The 27,773-nt window shown below is 46.1% G+C and overlaps 1 protein-coding gene and 1 long non-coding RNA gene across 13 annotated transcripts in view; one reads left to right on the forward strand and one right to left on the reverse strand.

Annotated features, from left to right (window-relative positions):
* stk32c (serine/threonine kinase 32C) overlaps nucleotides 1–21,418 on the forward strand; it is a 48,687-nt gene extending 27,269 nt beyond the window's left edge. For 5 of the 8 annotated variants that reach the window (XM_081724152.1, XM_081724154.1, XM_081724157.1 and 2 more), the window contains 9 exons: nucleotides 9,201–9,470; nucleotides 12,921–12,958; nucleotides 13,508–13,597; nucleotides 13,954–14,057; nucleotides 14,255–14,371; nucleotides 16,551–16,676; nucleotides 16,912–17,040; nucleotides 17,854–17,921; nucleotides 19,035–21,418. In XM_081724152.1, the coding sequence (XP_081580278.1) occupies nucleotides 9,201–9,470; nucleotides 12,921–12,958; nucleotides 13,508–13,597; nucleotides 13,954–14,057; nucleotides 14,255–14,371; nucleotides 16,551–16,676; nucleotides 16,912–17,040; nucleotides 17,854–17,921; nucleotides 19,035–19,239 (1,147 nt within the window). In that variant the 3' untranslated portion in view covers nucleotides 19,240–21,418. Of the gene's footprint in view, nucleotides 1–9; nucleotides 2,023–4,431; nucleotides 8,777–9,200; nucleotides 9,471–12,920; nucleotides 12,959–13,507; nucleotides 13,598–13,953; nucleotides 14,058–14,254; nucleotides 14,372–16,550; nucleotides 16,677–16,911; nucleotides 17,041–17,853; nucleotides 17,922–19,034 lie in introns of those variants that run through there. The other 3 variants (XM_081724159.1, XM_081724158.1, XM_027020979.3) reach the window with 3 other exon arrangements.
* LOC145660129 (uncharacterized) lies at nucleotides 20,909–27,349 on the reverse strand. Of its 5 annotated transcripts, none has more exons than XR_014126296.1 (5): nucleotides 27,078–27,349; nucleotides 26,865–26,950; nucleotides 26,339–26,536; nucleotides 22,829–23,020; nucleotides 20,909–22,295 (listed from the first exon to the last, which is right to left on the reverse strand). It is a non-coding gene; the product is annotated as an uncharacterized LOC145660129 (long non-coding RNA). The 5 variants fall into 5 exon arrangements; XR_014126295.1 differs by having other exon boundaries at nucleotides 26,390–26,536; nucleotides 27,078–27,348; XR_014126294.1 differs by lacking the exon at nucleotides 26,339–26,536 and having other exon boundaries at nucleotides 27,078–27,348.
* Nucleotides 27,350–27,773: the final 424 nt, after the last annotated feature.

Raw genomic sequence — 27,773 nt, forward strand, 5'->3', positions numbered from 1 at the left:
GTTTTTTCACTTCTTTTTTGTGTTGTGCATGCTGGATGATGGTTAATTAAGTCAGTAGTTGATTGCACAGGAATGGTGCATGCACAACTTATAATGCTACATTTGAAAGTGTCTTGTGATGTGCACTGTAATGTGTAATGTGTAATGTGCTCTCACTTTACCCCATCAGTCCTCTCCTCCTCTCTCACACACACACTCCCTTTTGCTTGGGCATCTTTTGCTATTAAGGCATAATTGGTTGCTTCATTGTTTCTTAATTGCATGACTTGTAGAAAGAACCTGTCCAGTGCATTGTGTAGATTCCTAAGTAGTATTGGTGGTTATAGCTGCAGTAATTTAGGACACATAGCAGCACAGACAGTATACAGTACTGATCTCTTAGACTAATAATACAAACCACTTGTAGTAGCATGATTATCTTAAAAATCCTTGATTCAAGTTGTGATTTGTGTCCAGCGCCTGCAGCAACTTTAGGAGCTGGGATTAGAAACGTGTGTGTGAGTGTGAGTGTGTGTGTGTGTGTGTGTGTGTGTGTGTGTGTGTGTGTGTGTGGCAGGCAGGCAATGGTCACACATGGATGTCATCTCTCATGTTTTACTTTAGGGTCATATTGCATTGTTGCCATAGAGACCAAGATCGACACACCAGATCTTTTCATATATCTTAATCTCTCTCTCCTCTCTCTCACTTACTCGCTTTCTCTCTCTCTCTCTCTCTCTCTCCTCTCCTCTCTCTCTCTCACTCACACACACACACACACACACACGCACACACACACACACATAGAGTGAGAGAGTCCAGACTATGCAACACAAATGTGATTAGGGAGCTGGCTGGCTTCATGCATATTGCAGCACAGCTACTTAATGGTAATGTGTATGTGTCTCTGTAGTAGCTCTAGTAGTTGGAATAGAATCAGTACTACACAAACAAACATAGCTGGGAGTTGTTTACTGGGAGTTTCTGTTAAACTTAATGTTTTTTTTTTCTTCATGTAAAAAAGAATTGTATTTTCCAGTTCACAGTTGCTCCCTGCAAATTAATGTGGTTATTTCCATTTTGATACATACAGCATTTGAAACAGAACATTAAATTCAGCAGTAGGATTCACAGCAGTATTAATATGCTTTTACTGAACTGTTATTTTACTGGACTCTGGATTATTTCAGTGTTCCTGATCACATTTAAGCGATAAAACCTTTTTTCTCTCTCAGCCTACTATCCCCTCCATGTTACAGAAAAGAATAGTTCCTTAACAGAAGAAAATATGATCTTGTATAAGCTCCAGGAAAATCAGCTTTCAGATACCAACTGTTCTTACAGGAACACAGAAAAGCCACAGAGTACTGCAAAATTCAGCCAAATTATTATTACACACACACAAAACCTCCCTATTAGCTTTGAACGTTACTGCAGCCTTCACACGCCCCCATCCCCTCTCTGCTACATCTCTGTGTGACAGCTGCAAGAACTTTCCATCTGTCTACGTGCGTTGCTTGAGCGGTGTTCGTTCTGACACGTTTTCCGCGCTCTGTTTGGGATTTCTCCCGTAAACCATATGTGAGGAACCCATAACCCATATCCGTGCGTCGAGGAGGCAAAGCGTTGGCATTAGTCGCACAAGCCACCTTCATGCGAGCGACCCGTGTCCTGCGTCTGAAAAAAGGGGGAACTTTGGAGGACCACGAGGAGTTAGTCAAAATCATGCTAAGTTCTCGCTAGTGTTCCACACAGGAAGGGAAGTCATTGCGCCCTCTTAGTTGAGAGAGAGAGAGAGAGAAGTAACTTTTTCGAGTATATCAATCATGCTAGCCTTATTGTGTTTCCGCAATGCTGCTTAGCGGTGCATTACTGTGAGCACAGTGCTGCACTGTCCTCCGTCTTTCACGCTCGTGAGAGTGATCCGTGGTTATGATTTTGACAAGCTCCAGCCACATCAAACGGCACCATCGGGTTCAGTTTCTCATATTCCTACAGAGTGAAGAAATTAAATGTAGTGTGTGCATGTGCACGTGTCTGGAGGTGAGTCTTTGGAGTTCACGTTCTACTTTTCTCTCTACCGGAGGAGTTTGCTCTCTTCTCTGAATGTGCTGTTCTTATACCAGTACTTATTCAGTTGAATAGTCCTACCAAAAGAATTGCTGCCTTCTTATCAATCTTTAATCACCATTCCATGTGCCATCGGGTTTGTCTCATTCTTTGAACAGGTAAAGGCTTCCAAGCACGTGACAATTGCATGGAGTCTCAGGAATTACAGCCAGTAAAGCTTTTCTAAGCAGAGCAAGAAAATTCAGTGGGATCAGAAATACAGTTGGCTTAGGATCTGTGGAAATGGAATTTTCTGTTGCTTCAGACAGTATGAAATAGATTTCCTGGCAGTTCAGGAAAGCCTCCCATGTGTAGTATTCTTGTTTGTATGAGCAATGCTTTCCACTGTCAGTCAGAGGAGGATAGGTTAACCTTTTCAGACTGGTCCACCCATGCTTTCTTCCTAATGCTCTAAGGAGTTCTTCCTGATTCCTGTCAAGCTGTTTTGAGACAATGTCTGTTGTTAAAAGTGCTATATAAATAATATAATATTGAATATATGTATAAAATTAATGTTTCCTCTGCGTTTGAGAATCAGATTCAAGTCTCTAGGATCCTGGAGGATTTTAAAGGAAGCATGAAACATTATAATGTGTGCTCTCTTCTGATTGGTTGGCTGGAATTCTTCAGAGTTCTTCTAAGCGCATAGGACCCTACAGCATTGCCAGGTAGTTTGTAGTTGAGAAGAATATGATGGCAAGCTTCACTTGGAAATGTGTCCCCCTGGGACAGGTTTAGCAACAGTGTGTGGATATTGGACACGCTTCAGTGAAACGGCACGTCTGCTAATTTGGGCGGCCTAACGCACAGGGATTTGCGTTGTTCTCTGTGTTTTTGATGTTTTCTTCTTCAGCCGGCGGTCTTAAACACAGACTCTGCACTGAGAAGGTAGCATGCATTTACCTCAATGGAGAGTCACCGCTGCGCTCGGCGCATGGCAGCAACCGCCTCCCTCTTGCTTCCTCCACAGGAAAAAGACGCGACGCGAGCCCTGAAAATGTCAAGCGTACCGAAAGCTGTAATTACCGTATCCATTTACACCACTCTGAGACGTGACGGGGAGTCGCAGTTTGTTCTAAAACAGTTCGTTAAGAGGAAAATATAGGCGCCCTCCATAGCGCGTTATAAACCTATCCATCAGATGCAGGTATTGTGTTAAATGCATATGGCATTTAACAGCTTTGACGTTTGTGGAGCCAAGAATGTGTCACCCAAGTGCGCAGCTACTGCTGTTCCTGTGCATGCGAATGGGCTGATTTATGGGCCGTGAGTCTAATGCCTGGTGCTGAAACCAGTAACACAAGCACTCTGTTCCCATTGGTGCAAATAAATGAATATGGTAGAGAGAGAGGGGAGTCAGGGCAGACTTGACCAGGCCCGGATCACAGACACAGGCTGCCCGGCTTCCGATATGATCAATAAGCGAGAATAAGGCAGCCATTTACCAGAGCAAGTATCTGCAAGGGTTACTCAAAGAGACAAGAGACTGTTGACTTCTTACTTCACTGGCCCCTCAGAAAGTGTGATTTAAATATCAAAACGCGTCCTTGAGCCCAGGGCTAATATGATCATTTGGTGTGTGTGTGTGTGTACATTGGATTTCTCCTTTAAAAGGATTTAACATTCTCAAAGGGTGAGTCATCAGTAGCTTTCACACTGAATATCTCAGTACGCATTTACTATCGCTCGCTCTCGCTCTCTTTCTCTCTCTCTCTCTCTCGCTCACTCACACACACACACACACACACACACACACACACACACACACACACACACAAAAATACTCTTTCACTCAGTCCAAGTGTGCCAATGCAGAAACAGTCAGTTGCTATCTGGGCAGTAGCTGGGCACTTTGTTTCAGCACAGTCCGTACGCACTGAAGAGATCCCGCCCCTTCCCACCTTTAGACACAGCCAACCTCGAAGGGTTGAGAGCAGCTCCAGCCGTGCTCACTCTGGCCTCACGAGTGGTTAGCACATCTCCATAACTTCTCCTTCTCCCTCCTTCAGCTCTATTGCCGAGTGATCACCTGATCTCACCAATCAGGTGCAGCGAAGCCTCTCCATAGAGGACACTGTTCCAGTTCTACAGCACTCGCTAACTTTGCCGTGGCCCCTTTAGTTTTGAAGTTCATCCAGGACGCTGCTTTAGGAGTGCACCTTGTGAAGTAGGCCAAAGGATAGAGGATTCAGCTTGGGGACACAAGGAGGAGAGGCAAAGCACACTTACTGTATTATGAGGGGAATAACGAAAGGAATTAGTGTGTGTGTGTGTGTGTGTGTGTGCTTGCAGAGCCACTGCCAAGCTTTCTCTGGACTGCTATCTGGGACACTGCAAATACCCCCCCTCCCCCCATCTCTCTCTCTCTCTCTCTCTCTATGCTTCTCATGGCTCATTTATCACCGTGGCCTGATTACTTCACTTTGCCTCTTCCAGCCTAGTAACCTTCTTCTTCCAATCCTTTTCCTCTTTCTGACTATCAGACTCTCATGGCCTCCAGGTCAGGCCTTCCTCCTTTGCCCGTCAAGCCAGGGCTACACCACAACCTCCCTGGACCGTGCCAGTGTCCTCGGAGGCCTAAGACTCAGCCGGCTTGCAGGGCCCTGAAGCTTGGGAAGCCAGCCCAGCAGCCCCAGAGGGCGAGGTCTAGCTTGGAGCGTTTGTTTGCGCTTTACTTAGATGGAGCATGTGAGTGTCCACATACCTTGATGGACCTACATGTCTTTAGAGGAGCTCTCAGAAAGTTGTGTGCAGACTTTCTGCAATGTGTTGCATTTTAAACACACTGACAACCTCGTGCACACACAGAATTGTATTGTAGTGTTTATGATAAAAAGGAAAATGACCCTAACTCTAATCCAAGCCTAGACTTAAGCCATTAAGTTCTTCTTAAGATAGTCATAATGTATTTACAAAAAAGGCAAAGTTGTGACGGCCTCACAAATCATTTTGTCCTCACATTGTGCTCTCCTTGGGAGGGTGTCTAGGTCCTTAGAGTGTTATTTTATTTAATGTCCTCCATGCGCCTGACGAATGGTGCTTTCAGCCTCTCAGCCACCGGTCTTGGAGCACCCGAGTGCAACCTCTTGCTGAGTGAGATTCTTCTCTCTCTCTCTCTCTCTCTCTCTGTTGTACATATGAGCCAAGTGGGAGAATTGTGTGCAAGTCACACTAAAAGCTGCTCAAATATCACCCAGAGTTGAGAAACATTCAGCAGTAGCAGAGAGGCTGCAGGACTGGAGCAGGTTGGCATGCCTACAGCTCCAGAGACATGTGCTGTGAATTAGCAAATCCAGGCTTTAAGGGTAATGACTCATGTATGTGTCAAATGAATGTTGTGACAAATAATGACTTTAATGTTGTATGCTAATAGTCTTTCGCACTGATATAAGACTGAAGTAGGGGGGAGACCAGTAGAGCATTATTAATAAATCATTTTGAAGTGTTACCATTTAACCATATGTGTTTATGCAAAAATGCTACATTTTTAAGCAAATGCTTTGCAGTATCTTTGCTGCAGCTGAATGTTTCCGACAGCTTTTCGCTGGTCTGAAAAGACCTGTGATGTTTGTTTACCAAAGTCCAAACGTCCTTTTAGCAAATTACCTTTTTACAAAATTGCCATTGCCTTCGTTTTAAAAGAATGGAAGGTTGCTCTGTAGCTGTTTCTTGGCGTAGGAACATAGCTATTCATTAGAGCTTAGCTGGCTTCCTTTATGTGGGTGGGTTGACAGCAAGCGAGTCCACCTCGGCAGAGGAACAGAGAGGAAGTAGTTTGGTAATGGATGCCTAAAACCAAACGTTTTAAAACATCTCCTCAAACTAAGAAAGACAGATAAAGATTCTACCTTTGTGGAACCATGGAACTCATCTAATAATACATATTTTTACAAAGTTCAGCGCAGTAATTGACTTAAAAATAATTTCAAAGAAGAGGAGAAAGTACAGTGGTGCCACAATTATTGACACCTTCCAGACAGATAAGTAAAGAAGTATTTATTTTATTTTATTTTACACAGAGAAAGCCTACCTTTTGTTGAGGTACAAATAAACAAACTTGGGAAACTTAGAAACTCTTGAGAGGAAAAATTGACACACATTCCCATTCAGATTTCACCCTTCATAAGCACAGCAGTCTTTAGAAAGGGTTCATACATTGGTGTTTCCCTGGGGCAGAAGTAGGAGCTCACAGCCTGGCCAAACACACTCAATTAAATGGGACATGGGTTTCTCACCTTTAAACATGAAGTAGTGGCTTCAAAGAAGCCAAATTTTCACTCCTGAAAATCCCTGGACAAGAATTGGGGCTATAATTGAGAAGTTGGTTTCAAACCAATGCGTGCAGGTGGATGCCGGTATATTTTCCCCCAGATACAGTGAGAAGGATGGCTCCAAAAAGGTTCTTTAAGGGTCAGTTGTCGGTGCTGGTGTAGGGGTTCTGTGTGATTACTATTGACTAAAATATTAGAAATTATTGTTGATAATAATTGTAATAAGTGGAGTACCAGTCCAACAGGACAAAAATATTTGTAGAAGTAACCATAGAACATGTGAAAACACTCAACTATCTTGGCAGCTGTCTTGGCAAAGGGTGGATGCACAGTTTACAGTACTAGATTAAGGGTTACAGGGATACATGCTTTGGAGAAAAGTATTTTAAAAATATTTTTAATACATTTTCATTTTTTGAATAATATGAAACTAAAACCTTAGATTTCTCGTAAAGATTCTCTGTAAGACCAAGGTGATATGCAGCATTATTTATTAGCTGTGACATTGCAGGCAAGTAATGAGTGAACAGCGAGTGAACGGCGAGATCGTCTTTATTCTTCACAACAACTCGAGTGAACTCGAAAACAAAAGGGTGACGGTGCGACACTAACAGCTCAGTGCGTAGAGTAAACGCAGGCACGCCGAGGAGCAGACACAGGCGATGGCTCTGGGCGCAGGACCAATGGCCATGCGCAACGCTGATGGCAGGTAGCTGTGGGCTTAAATAATAGAGGCGAACAAAAGGGAGAAAACAAGGAACAGGTGCGTGTGTGTGTGCGTGTCTGTGCGTGTGTGTGCGTGTCTGTGTGTGTGTGTGTCTGTGTGTGTCTGCGTGCGTGCGTGTGTGCGTGCGTGCGTGTCTGTGCGTGTGCATGCGCGTGCGTGTGTGTGTGCTTGCGTGTGTTTGTGCGTGCGTGCGTGCGTGCGTGTGTGTGTGTGTGTGTGTGTGTGTGTGTGTGTGTGTGTGTGTGTGTGTGTGTGTGTGTGTGTGTGTGTGTGTGTGTCTCCTGCAGGCTGCCCAGCACACCATGACATTAGTCTTTTATCTTTATAAAGGTGTAAATCTTTCTGAGCTCCCTGCATGTACAGTCATCAGTGACTCGTATGCCGCATACAGTGTGTGTGGAGTCTGAACCTGCCTTTGCATTCTCTGACCGAAAAAAAGTCCTAACAAAATCCTAAACAGTGTTCTATATGGTCCATCTCTCATCGTGCCAGAGACACATGGGACCAGTCTGTTGAAATTAGGTTAACTAACTAATCTAACCATTGGACAAGGATCTTGGGTTAAATTATGTAGGCTGAGTGCCTATTTTGTGCCCAGTCTGTCGTAATGATTTCCAAAGCTGTATTGTGTGTCCTTGGCCTTTGTGTGGCTCTCTAAAGATGTTTTTAACCCATTAAACCCACTTCCTCTGTCAAGCTCCCTGCACATTACAGCGGTCCCCTGTTGGCCATTTTCTTTTCCGTGGACATGGCTGTTATAAGAGGGACAGGCTGTCCAGATTGTTATGGACGGTACCATAACTGTGTCCGGCGGTGTGCAGCTGATGCGTTTTATGGGATCGGCATTACGACAGCAGCCGGCTGCACGGACCTGATGAGTTTTATAGATGTGCTGATGCCTGTGCCTTCTCAGACCCTGCGTCATTCGGAATAGGAAACAAGCTTTGGATTTGCCCAGCCAGAGGGCCCTCGAGCTCACCCAGATGGACAGAGATATAAACACACTCACCACTGTCGGGTCTTTCCAAAGAGGATGAGGAGGGAGTGACAGGCCTCGCTTATGGCTCCCTTAACAACGACGCTCTTAATGAAATGAACGAGCCGAATGGAGACATTTGGATGAAAGAGGAAAATAAACCCAGAAAAATAGCAGAGGTCTGCCCGCTAGCCTAACACGGGTCCAGAAGCGAGCAGAGGGAATGAGATATGGAGCAGTTTGCCAGGCTGAACAAATCCCAGACTTTAGTCAAGACGCGACTCAGCCTGATCTCCAGAGTCCTGCACCTGCTCCGCTGCTGGCACAGAGCTCCTGCACTCTTGCTCGCTAAAGGCCAGATTTGTTCAATCTGCATTTGTAAAGTCTGCACATAAGTCAGAAACCCGCCTGTTACGTCGGACTGCCGGATAGCGCATCAGTCTTGATGGACACCCTGCTTCCAGCCTTCCCATGCTTCACATTTGCTTCAGCTCAGTGTGATGCGTGTGTGAGGAACCACTGCTCCTACATGCAAATATCGTGGTCTCCGGGGGTGCTTGGTCCTTCCATATTTGTGAAGAAGCTGAAAACTAGATGTGTTGGGCGCACATTTTGGGTGGAGCGGAGTTTTAGTGTAAACGAGTTTTCACCAGTGTGATGGAAGGCTGACTGGAGCTCACCTAGCAGGTAGACTGTGGTGTGAATAAGACCAAGGTAATGGGTTCAATTCAATCAAGATGAGGAATGATTATACTGATAAATATGTATGTCATTCTGGATGAGCGCATCTGCCAAATGATGTTCGTTAACTTTAATTTCCATTTCATAATCTTATTTCTTAATCTTATTTCTTAATCTTATTTCTTAATCTAATTTCTTAATCTCAATGCTGTATACAATGATGGCAGTAACCAGAGATAAACACACCCTCTTGCATGCACACACACACACACACACACACACACACACACACACACACACACACACACTGCACTCCGAATGGTCATATCTGACAAACGTAGTCCTGTGTCTTGCATGTGGCCCAAGGTGCACGGCTTATTGTGGGTGCTCTGTGTCGTTCCCCGATCCCAGTTACGGCGCAACTGAGTTCCGTGACCCCCCTGACCCTGTGCCCCAGGTACTCGTTCCAGGACGAGGAGGACATGTTCATGGTGGTGGACCTCCTGCTGGGGGGGGACCTGCGTTACCACTTGCAGCAGAACGTCCAGTTCACTGAGGAGGCGGTGAAGCTCTACCTGTGCGAGATGACCCTTGCACTGGACCACCTGCAGAGCCAGCACATCATACACAGGTCTGTGTGCCACATAACGAGCATGCGTGCCCTTCACCAACAGGTGCGCTGCATGACAGGTGAGGCTCCTTCCAGGAGAGTTCACGAGCATCTCGAGTAAGTTGGATAGCCTGTGCGCAACCTTTTTCTACATTTACACACCCTCTCTCTTACACACACACACGTCATGCTAGTCCTGTCTGCAGTTTGATAGATTCATCTGACAGCCATGTTATTTTCCCTTTTTACCAAACTTGATATTAGCAGCTGTATTATGTATGAACATCATATCAGAAATAACTTGGCAGTTCTGGCAGTACTCATAGTCACTGCTACAGACTATTAGAGGCCAGGTGTCTGTTTGAGATCAACCACACTGACAGTCTCTGGGAGTAGTTTTGGACCCTACCTATAGCTCATTTCACCCAGTGGTTGTCTTCAGCGCTTTCCAAGATGACCATACATATCCACCTCCTTACGTGGACTTGCCCACACACACGCCCACACAAACACCACCCACGCCATCCACACCCACCCACACCAACACCACCCTCGCCACCCACACCCACACCCACCAACACAAACACACAAATAACCAAATAACCAGTGTCTGAAAGATTTACATGTTTCATCGTGCATTTGTTATCAGCCATCAACTCCATTCTGTAACTTTCAAGCAATTTTCTCTTACACATTCAAATACACACACACACAAACACACACACACACGCACACACACACTTCTACTTCCTATTATATTTCTATAGATAAGAGAACCCTTTTAAAATTCAAGGAGTGGCATTAATTCTGAGGCTGTTTCCGGTGCCCAGGCTGATGCAGTGGGCCACGCTATCATGACTCTTCAGCTGACTCGCTCTTTTTACTCTTGCCGTATTCTACTTTTTAGTTTGCCCAGATGTTGTGGATGTCAGAGTGTAATTACTCTCATCCATCTCCTCTATTGTGAGGTGGATTGCATACAGGGAAACGCTGAGTGGAGCTAGAAGCCCAAACGTGTCCCCACAGTCTTACATGCTGCAGACAGTCCACTGGGGCCACAGAGCGCTTAGTCACAAAGAAGCCAATTAGACCTGTTAGAGTTCTTAAAGAACTGTAATGTGGGTGGGTGAGTGGGTGGTTACATGTGAGAGTGTGAATGGATGAGTGTGTATGTGCATGCTTGACACAGCGTAGACGTCTGGGCCAGTTTCCCAGATCCGCATTATGCCTTTTGGTTGGGCCTAAATGATTATATCTTTCCCGATAACTTTCCGTAGTGGATCTTGTTTACTCTAGGGCCTGCAGTCAGGCTGAATGATTCCTGCTGCTGTGTTCATCTCGTCTGTGCACAGTCACTTGTTGTGCCGTGCTGTGCTGTGCTGTGCCCTTGGGGATGTGCTAATATGTAATGATACGACTCAAGTCTACCACCGCTGCCATTATGACAGCCTCGAGGAGACCTTTGGCTGCCTGCGCCCATTAGATAATGACAAAACCCTCAATGCTTGGGCCAACACTCATTAATATTCATCACACATGCGTCATGTAAACTCATTTTACATTCATTCTGTTTAAATGTCACGTGCGATTGGCTTGTTTCAGTAGCCATCTCTAAGCCTATCGGATGGGAAATTAGCTCCAGATTGTTATGGTGATGAAATGTCTTGCTGTGTGTGGTGTTGTCGTACACCCCCCATCCCCGTCGTCCCCATCCACCGCTGGACCTGCTGGACCCTCAACAGGCCAGCAGCCATGCCATGCAATTATTTTGTTGCACCAACTGGGGGAGAAGTGTCTCCTAGCAACAGTCCTAGCATGTCATGTTGCCCAAAGAGATAAAATTAGTCCAAGCAAAGAATTCCTTAAAGAACTAAATAAGGAAGGGTTATTTTCTCCTTTTCCCTCTTTCCAGCTCGGTGGAGTGTTGAAGCATGACGGGGGGTTTGTTGGTGTTTCGTTTTGTTTGGGTTTTTTTTGTTTGTTTTTACTAGCTGCCTGTGCTTTGTGCAAATTTCTGCAGCCAGATTTTGTAATGGCCGGGAAATTCTGTGACATTTAAGTGTCATGACAGTGACGCTAAATGACATCATGTTTTCAGCGAGACAGAAGGCAGAGACCACAGGGACTGCTCAGTATTCTGGACACATGCTCACAGGACACCCCAAAAAGACATCATCTTATTTATCAGGGTTATTTACAATCATTGTACTGCTGTAATTCTGGTATATTTGTTCAGCATTTTTAAATAACATTTAGAAATTATATCTGGTGCCTGTAGCAAACATAACCGATCTAAAAGTTAGTTTTTAAACTTACTGAATCAACAAATTGTGAATTTGAATGTGGGGGAGGGTGTTGGCTTGTGTTAGAGTTTGAGTGAGTGGAAGGCACAGATCTACCATCCCTCCACATATGTGTGTGGGTGCGTGTGTGTGTGTGTGCGTGTGTGTGTGTGTGTGTGTGTGTGTGTGTGTGTCTGTGCGTGTGTGTGTCTGTGCGTGTGTGTGTGCGTGTGTGTGTGTGTGTGTGTGTGTGTGTGTCTGTGCGTGTGTGTGTGTGTGTGTGTGTGTGTCTGTGCGTGTGTGTGTGTGTCTGTGCGTGTGTGTGTGTGTGTGTGCGTGTGTGTGTGTGTGTGTGCGTGTGTGTGTGTGTGTGTGTGTGCGTGTCTGTGCGTGTCTGTGCGTGTGTGTGTGTGTGTGTGTGTGTGAGCGCTGGGTAAGTCAGCAGCAACCACAAGATTGTGTGCATTAATCCCATTATCCTGGCTGGCCAACAGCAGTGCAGGCTCTTTGTGTTAATTAGCTGTGATAGAAGTGACGTGTGTGGTGTATTTGGCATGGTGGGGGTTGTTGGCTCTAAACAGTAAGGAGTGAGTGTGTGATTGAGATCCCACAGTGAAGCACTACTGTGTGTGCTAGAGGTGTGTGTGTGTGTGTGTGTGTGTGTGTGTGTGTGTGTGTGTGTGTGAGTATCCTAAGCAATTAGCAGGCATAGAGAAATCCATGATGGAGAAATTCATGATGCTCTCACCAGAAAAGGGCAAGAAGGCACTTTAATTTTATAACACTGGACACACACACACACACACGCGGGCGCACGCGCACACGCACACACACTCGCCCAAGAAAACCTTATGCTCTTTGTTTCATTTGCTTGTCTCTGCAGGGCAGCCATTTTTTTGTAGGCAGTGCTTGTTTGTGTTGTACTGTACAGAAACACCCGTGAATTGCTCTACAGTCACGTCATGCACAGCGTCCGTAGTATGACCTAACGCAACCCTCAGGCCTTCAGCAGAACATCATCACCGTGGCTCATACCGCCCCTTGCTCTGGGGGACTGGATATTTCTCTCTTCAATATCCCCTTCCAGCAATGAAAACAGGATTTTCATAGCATTGCTGGTTTATTTCTTAAGACTCAAAGAAAAGAATGACACCAAGAAACAGCTCAGGAGACAATGCCAGAACCCCTGTGCCATGCTGAGAGAGTGACATAACGGTCCACAGCTGTGCTTTCTTATCAAGACACTGATGCTCTGCTCTATGGCTGTGGTTTATCTTCCCTACAGGGACATCAAGCCTGATAATATCCTGCTGGATGAACAAGGTAAGAACTTTGTGTATGCATGTGTGTGTGTCTCCGTCCAGTATGTTTCCTAAGCCTCTCAGCAGACATATGGAAGTGGTCCAAGGTGACATGTAGGAGACGTGATCCCACAGGCTGGCAGGCATTGCCACGGTAACACAGTCTGTTTCTGTGCAGTAAGCCAGTATCAGTGTCAGACACCCCATAATACTTCAAAGGCAAACTACGACTCAAGGACAATCTGTTCTACTAAAAACTCTCCACTACCTGCAATTTTTGAAAGTCCAAGTTTCTCAAGTCTCTCTCTCGAGGATTATTTGTTTGCTTTTTTGACTTAGTGTCATGATCCCCAAGTCTCGAGTGCTCTAGTTTCTGCAGGTATCAGCGAACAGGTCACTGCATATCTGAGATGCAACAAACATGACATGTTTAAAGGGCCATTATTAGGGGCCCATCTGAGTAGGCCCTGACCCCAGAAGAAACTGCAGAGGCACTTAAGGCCGAGACATTTCTGAATAGCTGCTGGAGTGTTCTGCCAGAGATGCTTTTCATCAGCTGTGTGTCGCTCAGGTCACGCCCACCTCACTGACTTCAACATTGCTACGATTATCAAAGACGGTGAGAGGGCGACAGCTCTGGCAGGAACCAAGCCTTATATGGGTAAGAATGGCCTCTCCGCTGAGCTATTAAACACACATGATCTTCCCAGACTGGCTCTGGTTTTGGTGGCTCCTTCACATGTTTGGTGGCTTCTTCACGTTTGGTGGCTTCTTCACATTTGGCGGCTTCTTCACATGTGATCATATTATTGTTGTTCTTCTTCTTCTTATTATTATTATTATTATTATTAAGAATATTGCTTAAGATTAATTATTCTACAGCTCATTTTAATAACCTTTTCCAGTTTTTCCAAACTTTAAAAAAAATAATAATAATAATAATACACACACTATAAAATCACATGGCAGAGAAACATAAGCCATAAGTTTCACTGAGACTATGTGGGTCCTTCCCAGCTCCGGAAATCTTCCAGTCTTTCGTGAGTGGGGGAACTGGCTATGCGTTTGAAGTAGACTGGTGGTCTCTAGGGGTGACCATTTTCGAAGTCCTGCGGGGCTGGGTGAGTTGTGTGGTGTGAACAGAGCCGAACTCTGTGAGTTCTTCTAATGACAGACATTTAACTCTTCTCTGTATTTACTACTACTCTGTACTTTTAATTGCCTTTGACATGGAGGAATATTTGATTTAAACTTTTAATCACTTTTTTGTTCTCTCTCTCTCTCTCTCTCTCTCTCTCTCTCTCTCTCTCTCTCTCAGAGGCCATATGAGATCCATGCAAGTAACTCAGTGGAGTGTCTAATGCAGCTCTTCAGCACGGTCAGCGTGCAGTACTGCTCTTCCTGGCACAAAGACCTCGTCTCCCTCCTGCGCAAGGTTAGAGACAGAGAAAGAGAGAGGAGTGCGCGCGTGTGTGGAGTTTTGAGGAATATGTACATTAAAACTAAAGAATTGGAGGAAAAAATGGAGAAGCGAGGAGAGATGGTGATACAGGAATGGAAATCTTATATAGATGAAGCGCTTTTAAAGGATGTGTGGAAAGAGATGCAAAGAGAGAGATGAGCATGGAGGAAGGAATCTCACAGAGAGGGAGAGGGAGACTGAGGCAGAGGGAGGAAATGAAAAAGGACTGGAGGGAGGGAGGGAGGATGGGAGCGTGATGAATAATGGGTGGAAGGTGGCCAGGAATGGGAAAAATACGATATTTAAGCCTACATAGTGAATAGAAACCTGGAGAGAAGGGAGAGGTGTATGGAGCAAAAATAAAGGGGGAGAGAGAGAGAGAGAGAGAGAGAGAGAGAGAGAGAGAGAGAAGAAGAAAAATAATGAGTGAGAGATAAGATGAGGTCTGCCTGCAGGGCTAAATGAACACAGTAGATGTCTACGATGTTAGACAAGGGCAGCATCTCTTTCTCTTTTACACACACACACACACACACACACACACGGCCAGGGTATAAGACAGGAGCATCGCTTTCCCTCTTTCTTTTTCTCTCGCTTTCTCTGTCTTACGCACACACACACACACACACGTGCGTGGACACACACACACTGCTCAAATGCAAACCACTCCTGTGTAATTGCTGACTAGGTGTCAGGTTCTATATCGGCACTCCTGAATGGGTTGTTCATTTGTCTCATCCATGCCTGCACAGATCAGTTACTTCTGTCTGTTCTCCATGGAAAAAGACTCTGGGGATAATACCACACCAACATACCCAAAAAATGCTGCAGATACAGTTTCCCTGGCAACCGAGAACATCCCAACAGACGGGCCGGGATTCTCTTGCTGTATGACAGAGTCTCACAATAAGCCTGGACAGCTGTCAGCTTTTTATAAATCTATCAGCCTCTTAATAAGAGAATAACTTTTTATAATCACTCCCAAGACAGATGAGCCCACGGTATCCCCGAGCCCAACCACTCCAGCGTGCTCGTTTAAGACTAATTGGTGCTGGAGAATGTCTGACTCGTGCCAGCTCAACAGTGCTCCCTACGGGTGACTCCAGCACGGGCACACTGACTGCACTGGTTGTGAATTGCCTAGATATGAGATTTGCTATTTGCATACCAAAGAATGACGAGTAATCCTGAAAGAGAGGAGCTCCAAATCCATTCACAGGAGAAAGGTTCGGCGTGCGGCTCTTTGTGCAGGTTTGGCCCGTGCGTGTGCGTGGTGTCGGGTTTCCAGCCCATCCTGCTGGGAGCTGGCGGGGAGTACCGTCTCCTCTGTACCGCTGCAGCTCAGACCCGTCTGTAGACTCTGGCAGCAGGGTGCCTGAGGCCCATGCAGGGGGGGCCCTGGGGCCCATGCAGGGGGGGCCCTGGAGCCCATGCAGGGGGGGCCCTGGAGCCCATGCAAGGGGGGCCCTGGACAAATGGAGGCTGCACAGGAGCAGGAGCTGTGAGCGTCCTTGGGGTCTCCAGAGCAGCAGAAACTGTGGCCTCCCTCACAGGGCGAGTCCAGGCGTCTGAATATAAAATGTTCTGAAGGCAGAAAAGCACAATGGTACAGGCACACAGGCACAAACATATGCAATATAACGTGTGATCAGCTGAACAAAGAGTCACGGTAATCCGTTTCTTCCGAACATCTGTGTGGTAGTAAGCTGACACTGGCCATGCAGGCAGGTTTGTTTTCTCTGTGTTCCCAACAATCCTTTAGCTTGAAAGGCACATGAAAAAAAGGCTCACCAGCAAGAAAGCACAGAGGATACCGAGTTATTTTTAGTACTGAGTGGAGTGGGTGTTTGTTTGTTAATTTCTGGTGTAATTTATATTATAACTAAACATAATGTATACAGTAAATAATGTATATGAGGCACAGATTATGAATGACCTTTGTCCGAAATGAGATTTCTAGAGAAACGGGATGTTTTAGACAGAGGACCTTCCACAGCTGTGCAGGCAAAGCACCCAAGTATACACGCATAGTTGTTCCCAGATATATGTAGCATTGTGTGCACAGTATCAGTGCGAGTGTGTGGTGCGGAGGTGTGGGTGGTGTAAAACAGCGCAACGGAATGAATGCAAGCTTATTTGTTTATTTCTGCAGCTGTTGACAGTAAACCCAGAACACCGCTTCTGCAGTCTGGCTCAAATGCAGACGGCTCCTTACCTCTCAGACGTCAACTGGGACGCCGTGTACGAGAAGAAGATGGAGCCCGGATTCGTTCCAAACGTAGGGGCTGCTTAAACGCAGCACACAGGGGCACGCACGCACACGTGCGCGTACGTGCGCACGCAATACATGCAGAAAACGTGCGCGACTGTGACTACGCAGATCAGCACACAAACGGCACAGAAGGAGCAGGAAATCTTAATGTAGTCTCAAGATTCGACACATTTATATTTCTCGATGTGCAGTGTGTTTTTTTTTTTTAGTCGGTCCATTTGTTGTGTGTGGGTGACCACAGAAAGGTCGTCTGCATTGCGACCCTACTTTCGAGCTGGAAGAGATGATCTTAGAGTCTCGTCCACTGCATAAGAAGAAAAAGCGTCTGGCCAAAAACAGGTCCAGAGACAACAGCAAGGATTCCCAGTCTGTGAGTAGCGTCTGGTCCCAGTCTGGTCCCAGTCTGGTCCCAGTCTGGTCCCAGTCTGGTCCCAGTCTGGTCCCAGCCCTGCATGTTCCCTTCAAGAGTCCCTAATACGCATCGACACGTTGTTGTGGTTTACTTCTACTGTCCTTTTAAATCTATGCCCAGAATATAAATATCAGTACAAATATGTTGACCTCCATTTGTTCCTAGTGCAGATTTACTGCAGGCAACATTCTCAACATTCTCAAAATTTACTGAGAAATTCTCATCCTACCCCAGGCAATATTTTAAAACAATTTTTCTTTTTGGTATTGATTTACACTAATCGCAGAGACATGAGCAGACGCTTATTCTCGGGATTCCAGTTACTCACTTCAGCAGTGATCTTACTGATTATAGCAGTCCTGACATTATTTACCTCTAAAGGACGCCTTACTATTTCTAGCCTCTGCCAGCTCCCTGGGTGGGTCTGTGTTAGTAAATGTAGCTCTGCTGATCTTCCTGATACGCATGCTAATGCAGCTTCGTTAATGGGCTGCTCCTCAGGCTCTTGGTTGCCTACTCTCTTATCACCTGGATGATTAAATTATGAGTCTCTCAGTAGCTAAAGCTGCCCAAGCTTCCAGCACCTTCAGAAACAAGGAGGGCTATTTTTGGCCGGCTGGTGCTTAGTGCTGGATAAACACAATCGGGCTGTCCGGTCTGAAGGAAAGCAGGCTGAACACAACAGCAGTCGTGTCTGGATGGGGGGAGGGGGGGGGATATGGGAGGTGCTGATTGGTTGAGCGTGTGCTGCTGGTCCTGTGCTGTACACAGGAGAATGACTACCTCCAGGAGTGCCTTGAGGTGGTGCAGCAGGAGTTCATGATCTTCAACCGAGAGAAGTGAGTTTGTTTCCTCTTCTCTTTGTGTACGTGTGTGTGTGTGTGTGTGTGTGTGTGTGTGTGTGTGTGTGTGTGTGTGTGTGTGTGTGATGTAAGCATATCTTCCTTATAAGGTATCTCCATTCTACTTTTAACTGTACCATTACATTTCCCTTTTTAAATTTCTTTCCATTTCAATAAAAGCATTGACATTTTCAGCAGTTTGCTTCTGAATATACCCTACACAGTCAAAAGTATGTGGACACCTAACCATCACTTTACAGTGTATGTGAGAATTTGTGCCCATTAAGTAAAGAGAGAAATTGTGAGTCAGACGCTGATGCAGGATGAGAAGGCTTGGCTTGCAACCGCCATTCCGATCCATCCCGATGGGGTTCATGAAGCCACGCCTTTATGGACACCACCCGGGGGTGTAGCCGTGCTGAGGCAGGACCTTCCCCAGGCTGTTATTACAGAGTTGGAAGCATACATCAACGTCTTTGTATGCTAAAGCATGAACTAAGAGGTCTAACCCAAATGCAAATGAAGATCGCCTGGCTATGGGATTGACTTTATACACCCGTTAGCAGTGGATATGGCTGAACCATGTCCACATACCTTTGGCCACGTAGTGGACATTCTCTGCTGTGTGTTCAGTGTTGGTTGTATTAGAGTGGAGCTGCCGTTTACCGGTAGGGGAGGCTGCTCGTGTATGGAGGGTCCCCACACGGAGGGGAGTGCTGGTTCAGTCCTGCTCTCCATTCGTCCCTCGTTTACTCATTTAGCAGGGCCTCGCACTCCCCGCCTGTCTCGCCAGTCTATGGCTGAAATGTATGAGTTCCAGAAGCTATTTTCAGCACTGCACCATTATCTGTCACCTTTTCTCACTCACGCGCGAGTCTCTGCCCCAGCGTCATCGCACACCTTTCCCACTGTCTTGACTGTTTGCGGATGAGTGTGTCGTCACAGTCTTTTACGTGTTTGGTGAGTTTGTTCGCATGGATGTTTGTGGATTGTGCATGAGTGCCGGGTTTGGTCATGTGTGCACAGCTGTCTGTGTGCGCCTCAGCCTGCATGCACAGCACCACAAAGGCTCTTAACATGTCCGTTCCTTCCTTCCCCTGTGCACGTCAGACTGAAGAGGAGACGGGAGGACGGCTGCATGGCGGGCGAGGGCGAGGGGGCCGAGGCACGGGGGGAGGGGGACGGGGAGGGAGACCCTGACAGGGAGGGCGACGAGGCAGAGGGTGGCACAGAGGACGAGGAAACCGAAGCGGAACCCGAGACCTCCAAACTGAGCATGTGCGGCTCGGTCTGCTCGTCCCCGGGCAGCTCCTAGCGGCGTGGGAGCGGCGCCTCCCTGCAGGTCTCCCGGGCCTCGGTGTGCTCAGCATGCCTCGACAGCCTTCGGCGTGGCCTCCTAACCGCACACCGCCCAGAGAAAGGCCCCGCGTGGCTCCGTTCTCCTCCCCAGTAGCATTCACCACGGTGCATTCTGGGTAAGGCCTGCCTGAGCCACCCCCCACCCCTCACCATGGCCCCTAGAGTAAGCTCCAACTTCTATGCAACATAATTGTACAGCATGATGTAAAGTAGACATTTTAGAGGTAACCAATCACGCTGCGTCTGCCTGAGGAAGCATAGCAACACCCAGAGGAACAGGACTCTAGTGCAAACACGCCCACGTGACGCGGCCGGGCGGGCGGCGAGCGCAGACGCTGCTCCTGTGCCAAGAGCGCTACATTACTGAATAGGTGAAAGCACGGAACTTTTACACTAGCTTATGTTTGCTCTCACAGCTGCTAAAAACAAACTGGTTTAGCGTTCGTTTCATTACTATAGCGGCAATAGCTTTTTTAAAAGGTAGGAGAGATCACTGGCGGTTGGAAAAGACGACGTCACGGCAGTCATGTCCTGAAAGTTGGTGAAAAAGGTCCATACTACGTCTCAAGCAAATGTGGTTCTTGTTGCAAGTAAATATTTACAAAGAGTCTAACCTCAGTGCTTAAGAGTCACTTTTTTAAGCTTAAGTCAGTAACTGTTACGGTGTTAATGTGAATGGCTTGTTTTCCGTATCTCTGTCTTTATAGACTAGCTGCTTGTGGCTAGCACCCGGTGGTGAGCTATTGCCATGTGGCTCTGTGTTTCTCTCTCTGACTGTTAGCGCTCTTAAGGTGCCCTTTTCCTGGAGGGTTTGGTGTTCTGCTGTAGAGAGTCTGCCACAGTGTGTTGTCATCATGTGCTCTCTTCCATATCTGCTACCTAAGAACTACTGCTACTGTTCACTCCACAGGGGGAGTAGGCTTCATTTACCCCTATAGGACACCATTTTAAGATTCTATTTGATTAAGTTAATTGACAGTAATCTGACTAGTAGCATTTTGAGTGATATTTGGGGATATTTCTGGTTTGGGGTTAAGCACTCCCCTTAGTGGACAAGGTGGGGCTTTTCTGTAGAGTAGCATTGTTTCAGTAGTTTATGAATATGATAGTGGTTGTTTTAAGGTGATACCATCTATCTCAGTTGTGACGTGGGAACATGTAGCATTCTCCACCTTAAACTCTATTGTCTAATTATGTAAAACGTGTACATAGCTCAAAGCAGAATCTTTTTTCCACAGTTTTATGTGGGTGCGCTTTCCTAACTTAAACAAGTATATTCAAGAACAGATTAAAACTAAAACTAAACTAAACTGGTAATAAAAGGAAAGCCGGTTGTGTGAAGCTGTGTCTTCATGCAGTGACATTTCTCTTCTGTTTCCAAGTGTGCAGGCACAACTTGTAGGCAAAAACGCCAAAGCTTTTGTACCGTTTCCATAGCCATTTCTAATTAAAAATGAGTGCCTGTGTGTGTGTAATTGTTTGTGTGTGGGTGTGTGAGTGTGCGTGCGTGCATGCGTCCTTGCATGTGCGTGTGTTTTGGTCTCTGAATGTGTGTGTGTGCGCGCGCGCGCGCATGTGTGTGTTCAGTATGCGTGCGAGTGTGTAAGTAGTGCATAGGGCCAGTGTAACATTTGTAAACAAGCATTTATTGTGGTAAGTGACAACATGGAATGTTTCTGAAATTAAAAACAAATTCTGCTATTAACCTCAGCTGAATATGAATGGAAAATTAACTGTAATTTGTTAAAGAAATTACTATAAAGATACCATAGCATACTAAATAAACATCAGAATTTTTGCATGTATCACTATTTACAATGACTCCAATGGGATCGTGTGGGGAGGGCGTTAGGTTGGAGTTACGTGGCTCCATCATACATATTTGCCACTAAAATAAAATTTTCCTATTAATAGTTTGGAAGAGTGGGCTCTTTCAGCTCTGCCGCCAGTGCTCCGTATATCAGACGTTTGTCATTTTCTAGTACTGCTTTATCAACTAAAGATGTTTGTACAAAGCAAAGCATTGTTTCCCAAAAAATGTGGATGGCATGATATGTATGAATAGATTCTGTTTAAGTTTTGGTATCCCATAGATTGTTTTGATGAAAATATTAATAAAATGTTCGTGTACTGTCTCTGGCTCCGAAATCAATGCTTAAAGTAGTAAATGTGCAGAGGTTTATGTCTGCGAGCACACGGGCTGTTTTTTTATGTTCCTGCAACATGAAAATAAACTTCTGTCTGGATGAACCAACATTGGACGTTAGGGGGAGACAGAGAGCACACTATTCAAATCTGTAGGCTTAACCGTTTTTAAAGACACGTTGCACTAAGATTTTATACATGAGATCAGAGGACTCGTGAAATGTTTGTGTTTCAGGTTATTTATCATTATTAAATATTTTTAAATTTTAATTTACAATGTAAGGTGTAATGTTTATGAAGGACATGGATAAGTTATCAGAAAATGTTAACCCCACATGCATAACCACTTAGGATCTTGTGTGGTATTCAGTGTTTCCAGTCTCTGGGTCGGCCCGTTGGCACCTGCCACCATTACATGAAAAACCGTACAACATTACGAGTGACATGGGTACAAGCACACAGACATGTACCTGGTGTGTCACCTGAGCAGCAGGAGAGGGGAGAACCTTCCCAGGTAGAAGACAGAAGGTTACCATCTAGAGGGCACTTCACCTGGGCTTAGGGGTCAACCTTAAATGCCGCAGTGCGGATCGCGTGCAGGACTACTCTGCAGTATGGCACTATTATGCATCACTGCCATTTGTCTGTATTTTCATTATGTATGAATTGAATATGAAACTCATTGCAAAGGACGAGGTGCTAATCTTTTTCCAGTCTTCTTCCTCGGGCTCAGGACTGTGGGCTCTCATCTAGCATGTCTACTGCAGCACTGTCAGTGCTGGGATGAAAGCTCCAGTCAGGGTCCTGGATGGTGTCCAGCAGCACGGACATTTCTGACTCCAGCTTCCACACGGTGTCCTGCACCCGCTGACGATGGAGAAACACGGAGAGAAGGAGAGCACATAGGCGAGATGAGACGTGAGACGAGCCTTTGGGTGTGGAGGAGCTACTGAAGGATAGGAGGAGAGGATGGGTGGAGTAATAGAGACGGAGCAGAGGCAGGCAAAGTGACTGTTTTCCATTCTGCAGAATTCAAAGTGTAGAAGAAATATAGAAAAGGGTAAATGTAGAAAAAGGTGTGATAGAACAACTGGTCCCACAGAGAAATAAATCAAACGTCTGAGGGGGGATAAGCAGAGGACACGCTAAGGGCCATGTTTCTCGAGTGGCTTTAAGAGATAGGTTAGGGGTCACAGTGTTACTGCCTGAAGATGGAGCAGGAACTCAGCGGGCCGCCACCAGCGGGCCGCCACCTGGTCCGCCCTCCGCCTAGTCCGGGCCAGGCGGTAGCACGTCTCCTCATAGAACTGCTCAAAATAGTTAGAATGCTTTCCACTCACCAGAAGTGTATATACAGAGAAAAATGGGGATGAGAGAGAGAAATGGTGCAGAGAGTTTACCTCTTCGATGGCATCCAGTCTGTGGCTGAGCTTCTGCTGGCTCTGACAAGCAGCTGTGCGGGCGTCTCTGAATGCTCGATCAGGCTCAGACACTGACGCACAAAACAACCAATCAGCCTTCAGCCCTGAAGCCCCTCTAACCGTGTATTGCATTCTGGATTTCTACTGCAACAGCTGAGGTCCTGTTGCTCACTGAACAGAAATATGAGGACACAATAGGTCAAGGATGTTGGACAGGAGTGACCATGTCTGCAATCCAAACAGCCCTGCAGCACCGATCAGGAGTCAAGATTTTTATATTTCAGGTCAAATTTCGTATTATAACAATGTCCCTACAGATATGTAGACCACTGTCCATGTTATCTTGGTCAGCATGCACACATCTACACACATCTAGTCAGCATGCACACTGAAATCATGATGTAAACAAGTCACTCCAAAACATGTCCTCTTTCCTTTTCCACACTGATTACTTCCTCACAAAGAGTCTTCCGCCCTGCCCTCTGTCATTAGTCCTAAGAGGTCAGCGGGCCCTCATAACCCAGATGAGTTTCATGACCCCTTGGTACGATCTATGTTAGTAGAGCATCTACCAAGGTCTGGGTGTGGCTCGCATTACCAGATCAGCACACAGAACGCAAAGGGTGTGCGTGCGCAGGGCTTAGCCAGACTTCAGCCTCCCGACAGCCTGGCTGTTTACACCCTTTCTCAGGACAGCAAGGCTCAGACAGCTGGCGCCGTAGTGCTCCGTGCGCCCTGTAAAATGTTTGATGAAGGGAACCTGGATGTTTGCTCAACACTGCCACAGCACTCCCCTCGCGAGAGCGCAGGGAGGGCCGGGCGCCTGGCGGAGTCGGCCCGGCCCTCCCTGCGCTCCCAACTGCAGCTCGCCGTGACGATGGCATGAGACGGCGCCGCGCGGAAACCCACACAGGTGTGAAAGCCACTTCTCTCCTCGCTTCTGAAGTCCGACCGAAGGCAATTTAAACGTAGTCGTTTGTCTCCATGGACCACAGACATTTAATTAAAGCCACGATCTTTATAGTTACATCTTTCTCCTTTGCATATATCTTCACTAGTTGGGCTCCTCATTTGCATATATCTTCACTAGTTGGGCTCCTCATTTGCATATATCTTCACTAGTTGGGCTCCTCATTTGCATATATCTTCACTAGTTGGGCTCCTCATTTGCATATATCTTCACTAGTTGGGCTCCTCATTTGCATATATCTTCACTAGTTGGGCTCCTCATTTGCATATATCTTCACTAGTTGGGCTCCTCATTTGCATATATCTTCACTAGTTGGGCTCCTCATTTGCATATATCTTCACTAGTTGGGCTCCTCATTTGCATATATCTTCACTAGTTGGGCTCCTCATTTGCATATATCTTCACTAGTTGGGCTCCTCATTTGAGTCTTGGTTCCTCTCACAGGATTTTTTTTTCCTCTTTTTATGTGAAAGTGTGCATAAGTGCCATGCAAACAACTCAGCTGGAAACGGCCTCGGGAGAAGCATGTGTAGTTCTGTCTGGGCCCAGACCGCGCACAGATCTGAGATCCGCTGTCTTCACTTGCAATGTTTAAACTTCATAGGGTTTTGGTAGAGGAAACTGGTTTGAAATCAGACTCAATTGCACCCTCCACCACAGAGCATCGTGCCCAATTAATCTCTCCTCACATTAATAGTTATCCACGCAGTGCCCGTCAGAAACCGGACCAGATCAGTGGGGTTCACTGCCGCCTGGTGTCTCTGCCCCCCGCGCGCTTTGTGCAGGCTTCCAGCCGTGAGTCAGCCCTGCAGGGATGCCCATGCTGCTCCCCCACGGTGCGGCTTAAGCTCCATTACTACTTTACCGAGCAGGCCAAACCTACCCAGGACTGAGACCGCTGAAATCACAAAGACACAGCACGACGACTTCTCTAAACGTGCCCCTTAAATGCATATATTCATCCATGCAAGTTGTTTATTGGTACATGCCTGTAATAGAAATGAAAAATATTAGACCTAAGAAAAACAAAAAAGTTTAGAGAATGGGTGTTTCAGCTTGTCAGTGGTTTTGCACACAGCAGGCTGAGGCCCATGGGTTCATCAGCAGAAGCCCAGCATCAGCAGGTGCTGTCTGCATGCTGAAGATGAACAGAAACCAACACCAGAGGCTTGAGGAGAGTCCCACTAATACATGGCGATGTATTGACTAGAGCTAATTAATATGGATGCTATCAGTCTGTTAACTGACTTTCATATGGCTGGTGCTCCAATCTCACAGGTTTTTATGTGTGATATTCTATGATCAAAGAAAGAAGGAACACAGAGAGATAGAGGGAGTGAGAGAGAGAGGGCGAGAGGAGAGAGAGAGAGAGAGAGAGAGAGAGAGAAAGAGACAGAGAGTCAGAGAGAGAGAGAGAGGGTGAGAGAGGGAGAGAGAGACAGAGTCAGAGAGAGAGAGAGAGAGACAGAGAGTCAGAGAGAGATAGAGAGGGTGAGAGAGAGGGAGAAAGGGAGAGAGAGAGAGAGAGGGAGAGAGAGAGACAGTCAGAGAGAGAGAGAGGGTGAGAGAGAGACAGAGAGTCAGAGAGAGAGAGGCTGAGAGAGACAGCGAGTCAGAGAGAGAGAGGGTGAGAGAGAGGGAGAGAGAGAGTCAGAGAGAGAGAGAGGGTGAGAAAGAGGGAGAAAGAGGGAGAGAGAGAGAGAGAGAGAGACAGAGAGTCAGAGAGAGAGAAAAAGAGGGAGTGAGGTAAAGAGAGAGAGAGAGGGAGAGAGGGGGGGAGAAAGAGAGTGTGTGTTTCAGACACAGACTTTAATTACTTATTTTTCCATTTTATTATTGTTTATTTATTTTTCTCTTAAAATTGTTATTATTGTGGTGACCGTTGTCGGCCAGAGGATGGGCTCCCCTTTGAGTCTTGGTTCCTCTCAAGGTTTCTTCTTCGTGCTCTAGGGAGTTTTTCCTTGCTACTTTCAACCTTGGCTTGCTCACTGGGGGCTACTTTGTGACAATATCTGTTGTAAAAAGTGCTATATAAATAAATTTTGATTTGATTTGCGTGTGTGTGTCTGTGTGTATGTGTGTGTGTGTGTGTGTGTGTTGAAACATAGACGCTGTGGGTAATGTAGTGTGAGATGTGAGCTGGGAGTTCAGCTAATGACACACACTCCCTCACAATAAGAGGAAGTAGAGTAGAAGCAACAGGGTAATGGAGATTAAAGAGAGCACGTCTCAGACTGGGTAGTGAAACACATGAACAGAGGCTTGGGATTCAGCTGCCATAATCCAAGGGCAGGCCAGTGGAAAAATGCTGCAAAAAGTTCATTAACCTCAACTCTCTGTACATGATAGAGAGAGAGAGAGAGCGAGAGAGAGAGAGAGAGAGAGAGAGAGCGAGAGAGAGAGAGAGAGAGAGAGTTTTTGACTACATTTCTTTCGCCATTCTTAGGAAATGAGATCACACACATTCAACTGATTGTTTAGTTTCTCTGCCCACGAAGAAAAGAGCTGTATCATCTTACATTCTGCATTGTTTTTCCTACAGAGGATACATCTGTAAAAGTCAAGTATACCCGGGTCAGATGTAAATGTCCTGTACAAACTAAGGTGAAGTGCATGAAGTGTCTTCTATTCTGTGATGTGTGGCCATTCTATCATTCAGAAAAGAACTAAGTAGAAACCAAATCAGAACCAGATGTTCTGGCCTGTAAAACACTACACTATATACACACACACACACACACACACACACACACACACACACATCAAATTTCATGCATTTAATATTTGCTCAAATACTACTCATATTTTTTCCATGTCTTTGTTTTCGGTTTTCATTTCTTTTTTCAAAGGTATTGTCTCATTAATAAACACTAAACAACAAATGACACAAAGCAGCTCCTTTGATTTCTTTACCAACCTAAAGTATTTTACTGGGAGCCGAGCATGTGTCCTGATTACTGGTTGACGCGAAATCTTGTGAAATGTGTTACAAAACTCTGTCATGCTGCCATCTCCCTCTCAGTCACACCCAGCAAGGGATCTTACCTGCAGAAATCTGACCAATCAGGAGCAGACAGACGGCGATGCGGGTCAGCCAGCGGGCCATGTTACCGTGCAAACACGTAGTATGGCTGGGGAGGAGAGGTCTTTTAAAATGAGCACCGCATTAGCAGAACACTCCAGCTAAACTATACAGGAGAGTTGTGGCTAAATGCCTAACACACTCTATATCAGAGAACCCGAGGGAGCAAAACTTACCTTAAAAAGGGCTGAAGGCTAAATAAGTGGCTGCTTCTCTCCTTCCTCCAGTCGCTGCCTCTCCCTGCCTCGCTGCCTCCCTCTGCCTCGATGCCTCTCTGCCTCCGTCTCTCTTGCCGTTGCGCCCTGTGTTATGCCTCTTTTCCTAATGAAAACACTTGAGTGCACGACAAAAAGAGTTCTCTGTATGGAGGAGGGAAAATGAAGAAATGTGGGGAGAGAGAGAGAGAGAGAGAGAGTGAGAGAGAGAGAGAGAGAGAGAGAGAGAGAGACTGGGAAAGGGCTGGGTGTGCAGTTGTGCAGTGGGCTGGTGGGGTGGGACTGGTTTTTCTCCAGCAGAATTGAAACAAGTGAAGCCAATGCAACCCGCCTGAGGAAATATGAACAGGCAAACCATGTGTGAGCGTGTGTATGTGACTTTTATTAAGCCTGTGTGAGTGTGTGTGTGTGACTTTTATTAAGCCTGTGTGAGTGTGTGTGTGTGTGTGACTTTTATTAAGCCTGTGTGAGTGTGTATGTGACTTTTATTAAGCCTGTGTGAGTGTTTGTGTGACTTTTATTAAGCCATGTGTGAGTGTGTGTGTGACTTTTATTAAGCCATGTGTGAGTATGTGTATGTGACTTTTATTAAGCCATGTATGAGTGTGTGTGTGTGTGTGTGTGTGTGTGTGTGTGTGTGTGTGTGTGTGTGTGACT

Source organism: Electrophorus electricus, chromosome 12 (genome assembly GCF_041902795.1).
Source record: "Electrophorus electricus isolate QZ-2024a chromosome 12, ASM4190279v1, whole genome shotgun sequence".
NCBI classification, from domain to species: Eukaryota; Metazoa; Chordata; class Actinopteri; order Gymnotiformes; family Gymnotidae; genus Electrophorus; species Electrophorus electricus.